Here is an 8874-nt window from a genome sequence, read left to right on the forward strand (position 1 = left end):
GACTGTGGCGCTGGGCAAACTGCGGCCGCAGTTCCTCCAAGTTTGCCCGAGCCTGAGCGCGGGGAAGGCGCCCCGCTGGGCGCCCGGTCCTCGCCCGCGGCCGTCCCCCCACCACCCCCTCCGTCCCGGCTCCCCGGCAGGGGCCGGCGCCCGCAGCCCAGGGGGCGCGAGAGCCGAGGGAGGAAGGGCGGCCGGCGAGAGGGCGCTCCCGCGTGTGCACACAATGAGGCAGCCGCACGCACACCTTCCCCGCGGGAGCAGCCGCCGCCGGCCCGGAGGCGCGGCGGCCGGGGGAGCCCCGACTCAAAGTGAACGCCTCCGAGTCAGCAACAGGGGGAAGGAGGAGGTGCCCGGCGGGCCGGGGCCGGGGGCTGCCGGCGGGCCGGGCCGCGCTCCCGCGCTTACCTGCGATCTCCTGGTAGGGAATGTCCGCCAGGCTGAATCCCTTGGCACCGTACGCCTGGCGGACCTCGCCGCAGCTCCGAGCCTTCACCTCCGCCCCGGCCGGGAGAGACAGCAGCAGCCCGGAGAGGGGGAGAATCACAGCCCCGATCCAAGAAGGCATGGTGCAGCATGCAAATCCAGCGAGCCAAGCCCCGGGCCCGTGCGCTCTTCACCTGGCCCCTCCAGCCGAAAGCCCGCCAGAGCCTGCGGCGCGCTCCTCGCCGCTGCCCAGCGTCACCCCCTTCCGCCAGCCGAGGGGACGAGCAGCGCAGCCCTCTGGACTGCGCTCAGCAAACTTTTATAAGCCAGATGGAGGATGGCAAGCCAACCAGGGCTGGCTGGGGAAGCGGCCGCCCTGCGCCTCTCTAGCCCCCCAGATTCGAAAGCGGTGCTGCAGAAAAGGAGAGAGGAGGCTAAGAAATGTTTTTAAAAAACACCATGGGGGTGCAGCGCTGCGATCCGAGTTCCGAGCCGCAGAATCCTAGAGCGCGGCGAGCCGGGCAGCCCGCGGGAGGGTGCAGAGGAGGTGGCGACGCGCGCCGGCTCTCCCCGGAGGGAGAGGGACAGGCTGGCGCGCGGGTGTGTGCGCGCGTGTGTGTCGGGGTGGCGCGGGCTTCTTGGGGATGTGTGTGCGTGGAGGTATGTGTTGGGGATAGACGAGATCCAGGGGAAACCTCAGCTTCACACAGGCTGAGGGAGCCCGTGAGAGTCCTTCTGAAATAGGAAGAGTGAAATCCTGGAGACAGACACTGGAGGCTGGAGGGAAGGAGAAAGGAGGGGAAAGAGAGAAACGTGCTACTCTTCGCACAGCCGAAATTGTGAGGCAGAGTCGAAGGCAAAACCTGGACTGGATCTCTTTCTACTTGGTGAATGGGTTGGGGGGGGTGGAGAAAACGTTCTTACATTGTATTCCTTTCTCACACTCCATTCTCATCCGAAGTGCTACCTTTGACGGCACAAGTAAACAATCTAGAAAGACTGTATTTGACGTTATTAAGTTTTGTTTTTAAACTATATTTTTGTGGATGTAAAAGCCTCATGCCAATTGTTGTTAGAGATATGAGCAACAATTTATGACCTACTGAACACAAAGCCACAGTGGATAAAAAAAAAAAAAAAAAAAAAACCCTGAATAGCAGCGCACAATCACCATACTGATTGTTTAATTTCTGTGTAGCTTTGTCTGTATTTCAAAAAAAAAAAAAAAACAGATACTTTATGCACACATTGGAGACTAGTGGGAAATTTTTTTTTTCAGTTTTAATTTTGAATTCAAAAATGCCCTTTCCCTTACTTAAAATATTATATAAACTTGGATCAGACATCTTTATGCTTAAAAGTAGCATAGAACAGGAAAGGAAAAATAACATGGAAGCAATGGGGCAATAAGGGCAGTTGTCAGTAGGGATGCATAAAGAAAGGCATTGGAAAGGGAGGTGATATTCTCCCTTCTTCCCACATACTATCACATATTAGATTTAACATTTTCTTTCATGATAAGGGGATTCTCAAGTGTGGAATCCATTTACTTCTTCCTGTCTGACACTCAAGTTTTGTAAAAGAGGGTAAAGTGAAAATCCAAGGTCATTCATTTGTTCATTTCCATGAACTTTCTTGTGTTAATGAACACACTGAACTCTGTTAGGCAAAAGCATCTGTTGAAACCCAAGGTTCCCACTCTCTAGTACTTTATTAAGAGACTAAGTTCAAGAGCTTCACCAAAAAAAAATTCTTGCGTGTTCATATGTATGTTAGGTCTGCATGTTATTTCTACATAACTATCAGCTAATGTTCACTTTGACAGTACTCACCTGAAAAGCAATACGTGATTTTTTTTTCTGATGATGGATGTTAATATCCAGAATAATTCAAGAAATGCAAGTCATTCTATTTGTTATCATCTTCATCAGAACACATTAAAATCTTCCTCTAATTTCTCCACCTATTATCTACCATAGAGTCTCAGATTTAGAGTCCCACTGAATTGAAGCTATAGAAGTGCCTTTTTTTAAATGTTAAATGTTTAAATATTTACAGTCACATTTTCTTCTTCACAGTTTCATAGCTAAACATTTATTTTAGAAAACATCGATCACTGCGCTCGCTGGTGGCACAGTGAGTTAGGACACAACACTGCAAGCTAGCCACAGCTGCTTCAGTTAGAGTTGGATCTGGGGCCCCAGAGGTGATCCACAGGGCGGGGCAGACCTCTCCTGACTTGCCCACTGCTCCCCACAGCAGTGTACTTGGTCAGTCTGTTCTGCTCCCCACTCTGTCTCTGGTGAAGCTTCTCACGGCCCCTGCATCTCTGGCCTGTACCCCAGATCTGTATACATACATAAATAAATCTTTGAAAAACAAGAAAACATCAGCCACATCACCCACTGTTCCTCATAATTTTATCCCACTTTTTGCCTTCCTGTTATTGTGCTGTCAAGACTCAAATCATTAAATTTATTTTTTCTCTCAAAGTCTGACATCAAGGTTAGAACAAACTGTACTCTAGTGCCTTTGTGAACAAAGGATGAGTTTGGTAGGATTTGGATTTGCTGTACCCACATCTATGATATTAGCCATGACCTCCCTCAAACTTCTGAAACTGTCCTAGTCAAGTGACAGATACAACACACGGCAGAGGAAGGGGGTAAATATAAGCAAAATGCATCCTGTCATCTCACACTGGACTTATTGTCACTTACCCAGGCCCTACTCATATATAGCAGATAATGCAATAAAGAGGACAATCGAGGTAGAGGAACAATGGGTAAAAACTTAGTGTGTGCAATTTAAGTCCTTTGAAAATCATTAAGTATTTAATAAGCATTCAGCACAACTATACAGCACTCGAGGTTAATGTACACAGCTCCTACATTTATCAAATGACCCTAGGATTTGTGGTGAGGCTAGCAGACAGAAGGAATTATGACTTAATCAAGTATAAATCGATTTGTTTAATCCCATTGAGTGGGGGAAACAATTTAGGGTAGGTTTGTGACTCAAGTCACAACAAAGAATTAAGTAACTGGCTTTATAGGTGCTTTCTGCTCCTATTTGGTCCTTGGATGGATAATAGAGAATTGTCAGAAGTGGTGGAAGAGACAAAGCCAAGCATTCCTCTCAGGGTAACTGCCTGAGCTGAGCTGAGGTAGCGTAGTAAGCACTGAAGTCCAAGCAAGTTCACAGAAGATCTGACTAGAAAATTGACTTCATATTAAGCAGTTGGCCTTTGGTTTCCTTAGAAAGAGAGGGTAGCTGACAGTCTTGAACTTGAGTCTCTTGTGCATGTCAGGGGAAAAGGTTGAAATGTTGAAGATAACACAGCAGAACAAGCAAGCATATGGAAGTAAAAGAAAGTAAGAGAAACACAATGGCAAAGGTATCAAATGACTGGAGGCAAAATAGGGTGGGAAATGGAAAGAAGCTACAGATGTACATTTTGTAGAACAAATTACCATGATTTGGTTCCTAGTTCAATACGCCAACTGTATCGCCTTATTTTTAAAATATGAATCTCAACTCAAGGTAAGACTCTTACTGATGTAATACTTTCACATCCCAACTGCTCTTCCTAACAACCTCTTCTGAATGTAAGATGAGTAGAAGCTCAGAGACTAAGTTAGAAACAATATCTTACTATTGAGGAGCAGCCAGTTGAAGGCAAGCAAGAGCCCCTCTAAGTGGCTCATCCCAGGGCCACGGGTCCCCTGTGCTACCCAGTCTTGTGTTTGAGGGTCTCAGGGGGTGTACAAGCCAGTGATGGCAATCTTTTGCCTTTTCGATTCAATAGTGCAGAAGTGAGCTTGGAACCATTTCTGAGAGATGAGATGTAAAGAGGGGTTTTTTTTTGTTTGTTTTGTTTTTTCCTGCTTAAAGGTGAGACCTATAGGAACTGAAAGGTGACTTTTTGCCTCAGGCTCCTGACTTCTTAAAGCTAGTGGCCATCTTGTGAGGAGGTAAGACACTGTAAACAGAAGAATGGAAAGAACCTAAATTTTAGGGGGGGGTGTCATTGAATTAATTATTTGTCTACTGGTTTTAGGGGTACAATATCATTAACTGGTTTCAGGAGTACAATCTCATTAATCAACATCTATATATATAACTTATAGAACCGAGATTCTTGAGTCACCAAGCCAGACTTGGGAATGCCAGCTTCAGGATTTCTGATTATAAAAGCCATAAATATAATTTTAGCTTATGTTATTGTCAGTTATTCTTTTTATAAATGAAGGTAGTATAAATGGGTATGTGAAATCATTTTGACTAGTGAAGGCAAAAAACAAGGATTTGTTGCAAATATATAAAAAAGAAACAAAAATGATATAACATCATGGAATCCACACTAGAAGAGCTTCACTCACAAAGCTAATCATAGCAGATGTCCAGAACAAGAAAGAGAAAATGATACATGGATGATGAGATAGAGGCTTATTAAAAACTTCAGTAGAAACATTGAATAAAGTAATGGTATAGAAGCCAGACCATATGGAATTGTAAGTGAAGTGGGTGGAGAGAATTTGGAAAAGGTAGGCATAGCTGATTACATTGTGGTAACTATAGAAAAAGGGCCAGTGGGCCAGGGATGCTTTCCTGCAGAAGATTCTGGGACTTCAGAGAAGACTGAGTAGATAGATATAAAAAGAGATTGAAGGTCAATGGGATCGAATTTAATAGGCTGATTTTTTATATATCTCTTTCTTAGCTGCATTTTTGAAGTATTCTATATGGTGAGTTCTTTTTTAGAATTAGGGAAAAATTATTATTGTCCAGCTATTCCAATACATGGATGAGAAACTAGATGAATTTTACTTGTTTTTTTTTTTCCTCTTAGTGTTCGATCAATATGGAACCAATACATTGGAATGAAATCATAAGAAAACAAGAGAATGGACTTCAGCTGTCTCACATCTCAGCTTGGCATAAATCAAAATCATTTAGTTAACATGCCTCTTGAAAATCAGGTTCTGGAGTGAAAAAGTGTTCAAAAAATTAACAACTGTAGCTCTGCCAGGTGCCTGGACAAGGGGAAAGTCGCCAAGTTTTAGAGGAAGAAAAGGTAAACTTAGGTAAATAGTGTCCAGAAATAGTGAAAATAATATTTCACTTTCTTATCAAAATTTATGACCAACCAAATTCTAATAGTCCATTTATTTAATATTCATCTTTATAATACAAGTAATACTGATATAGAACAATAAAAACAGGATCTTCTAGCAGCTGAGAACAATCTATGTTGCTAATGATCCCTTGGGAAAAGCCTAATGCTGGGGATATGATCCTTCTGTTCTTGCAATATCCTTCTAAGACTAAAGTCTGAGCTATTTGTCTTCAGAGGAGGGAACTGTGTGATCTGCTTAAAGAGATTTTTGTCAAATAGTGATGTCAGAGGTTAGTCAAGAGATTTGAAAGAGCTCTACATTTAGTTTCACACAGGCCAGAAACTTAGACAATGAAAGTATTTCATATGTTCTTATAGACCGTTTTATTTACTTGGAATATTACCTCTAATTATCAAGAAAGTATGAATAAATATTAAGATATTATAATGATTTTAAAACTTCCATATGTATTAGTGATCCAGGACTCTCCTTTCCTCTGTGTCTAAGTGAGTTTCGTGCCTAGAAATAAGTCTAAGTTTATTATAATACATTTAAATATAAAGTAAGAAAATACTTACTTTAAAAAATTGGTACCAAGATCACTCTGTGCCCTGAAACAATCTTGGCAAGTGAAATACTGGTATAGCATCATTTTATACCATCAGTGGAAATACATTGTATGTAAGGAAGAGAGCTTTGACTTTCTGCCTCAGTATTAACAGATGCCTTAAAAATGTCATTATTTAGCTCAAATTTTGAAACTGTTTCAGTATCAGACATGTAAATGTAAGAGAGACACAAAGGAAAATCCCATTGCAGGTTAATAAACTTGCTTTTTGGTAGCTCATAAAAGAAGATCATTTAACCTTGATTACTTGTTTTATATGCAGATATTAATGTTATGAGAGATGATGCTTTAGTAGCTGGATTTTACATACGTGGGTTATTGGGACCATACATCTTGACAGTCATTACCCCAGTTCCTTTGCTTGTGTGAAAGATGAATGAAACTTTGCATAGTTTTCAGATCATCTGGCACCATAAACAATGACATTTCTTGAGGCAAATGGGTGACAATCAGGCTTAGTCAGTAGGGAACAGTTCTCATGTGGTTGACATTCATAAATGGACCATCTTAACACTCTAGTAAAATGATTTCTCAGATTTTAAAAGCGCTGGGTTAATTAACTCTCGTTAATTATTTCAACATTAAATAAGCAGTATAACACTTGGTTTTTTTAAAAGATGATAAATCCAAAAAATAGTGTTGTTATTAACTGTGTTGCTACATACAGGCCCCTGCATTTTTAGCATTCTATATTTATAGAATTTCAGGGTAGATCAACCCTGGTCACAAAAAACAAAACAGTGATTTTTGATTAAGTTCTGTTTCATCCTAATATCTCCGTATAAGAAGATGAAAGCATTAAAAAGTTTTGATAAGTTACAAAATTTCTTGGATTGCTTAGAATCAGAAGAAATCCAAAGACATTAATGTGATTAAATCTTTTAATTTATGACCATACTTTGATGTGAAATTAGTTTTAATAACAGGAGATGATCTGAATATTCTAATATTTAATTATCAACATTGTCAAAGGTTTTAATTGGGGGAATTTTCTAGTAACTTCAATATTAATTAAAACATTCCATTTTATCATAAGATAACATAGATGCTAGTGAAAATAAAAATGAAGTGAAAAATTTTAAAGCAATTCTCTTTCATTTGCTGGTACAAATGAAAGAGTCAATAAAACCTCTTTCTTGAATATCACAACTTAAAGCAGTATTATTTTTTCTGTAAAAAGCTGATGGAGGGGGTTGAGGCGATTTTCTGGAGGCTAAGCCTTCCTACTGGCTTTTTTGTACTCAGTGTCTGAGTCATACACATCCCAGTTAGAACCCAAATGGATACCTGATCGTAAGAAAGAGGTAGGAGAAAACAGTCTATCTGTATTACCATATGATTCTACAAAGAAAACCACAAAGTTCTAATGGAATCAGGTACATAGTGTCAGTCCCAAAATTCACCCAGAATGCAGAATGTCACAGATACCTTTTACTTTATCCTTTCTCAAAGGTTAGGATGAAGTTTTTTTTTTTTTTTTTTTTAGAATCATCATTTGAAATTTAGCAACATCTGAATTGCAGTATTAAGCATCAAGAGTAAGAATCTCAAAGGTTATTTTTTTTTTTTTTTTTTAGTAATTTCATTTGAAGAGGCCAGGATAATTCCCATAAAACAAAAAGCTGATTCTTTATAAAACGAATGCTATCTCTCACATGTTACAAGAATAATGTTCTCGATACTATTTCTTACTATGTAAGCTCTCTTTCTTTTTTGTTTTTTAAAGATTTATTTATTTATGCACACAAGAGCTGGGGTACAGACCAGAGGCGTGGAGGGTGAGAGGATTCACCAGAGACAGAGTGGGGAGCAGAGCAAGCAGATCTACTGAAACACACTGCTGAGGGGTGCAGTAGCGGGACAAGAGGGACAAGAGAGGTCTGCGGCACCATGTGGGTCACCTCCCTGGGCTTGCTCGCCCTCGTGTTAATTTCAAGGGTGGAACGAATACACAGGGACATTAGAAGTACAAAGAAACTATGCTTCCTCAACTTAGTCATTACTTTGAATAATAAGTAGAAGTGAATAACAAACTGTTCTCCCTGCTAATTCAGGAAAATCGTTTCTTAGCGAAGCTGGACAACTCCTGTAATATATTCCCTGTCAATATCAATATTTTCATTGACTCTTATGCATGTGTTACTTTAGTTTGTTTTTCTTGAAGTGTTCACAAAGGTACTCTCATCTCCCACAGAAAGCAAAGTTTCCTAACCAGTCTATGGCTACGCTAGATCCCATCATGTTGCATTCTAAAAGATGTGCTGAGGAAAGAAATAAATCTCTAGGTTCACAGTCTGAATCACAACCTAGCAATAATATTTTTACCTGTCTTTCAGAAAATAGCATCGATCTTGATCTGCATTGCTTACTGGTGAGTCACAATCTAAACAAACTGAATTCCACTGACTTTATATTTAAAATTATGGCCAACATCCTCCATTCTTTCGCAGTTATAAAGAAGTAGGATATATTCAATTTCAAATAAAATGTGATCCTTTTTTAATTGAAGAATAGGGTCTTGTCTACCTAGCCTGAATTCACTTCCAAGCACTCATTGCTAACACTTGCCTCTATATTACTTTGTACATTTGATTACAATGCAGGGGAAATAATTAAACGATGGTGATAGAGTAAGCCTCGTGCATCTTTAAAGTTGCTTGGAGAAAAGCAAATGTCTGAGCTTGGAAGTTGGAGGTTCTCTCC

General features: G+C 40.7%; 1 protein-coding gene across 2 annotated transcripts in view; it reads right to left on the reverse strand.

Annotated features, from left to right (window-relative positions):
- Positions 1-1263, reverse strand: part of GPC6 (glypican 6) — a 975543-nt gene extending 974280 nt beyond the window's left edge. For both annotated transcript variants that reach the window (XM_004680069.2, XM_012723230.1), the window contains exon 1: positions 406-1263. In XM_004680069.2, coding sequence (XP_004680126.1) covers positions 406-565 — 160 coding nt within the window. In that variant the 5' untranslated portion in view covers positions 566-1263. The remainder of the gene's footprint in view (positions 1-405) is intronic.
- Positions 1264-8874: the final 7611 nt, after the last annotated feature.

The sequence above is a fragment of the Condylura cristata genome, unplaced genomic scaffold (genome assembly GCF_000260355.1).
Source record: "Condylura cristata isolate star-nosed mole 26May11 unplaced genomic scaffold, ConCri1.0 scaffold00010, whole genome shotgun sequence".
NCBI classification, from domain to species: domain Eukaryota; kingdom Metazoa; phylum Chordata; class Mammalia; order Eulipotyphla; family Talpidae; genus Condylura; species Condylura cristata.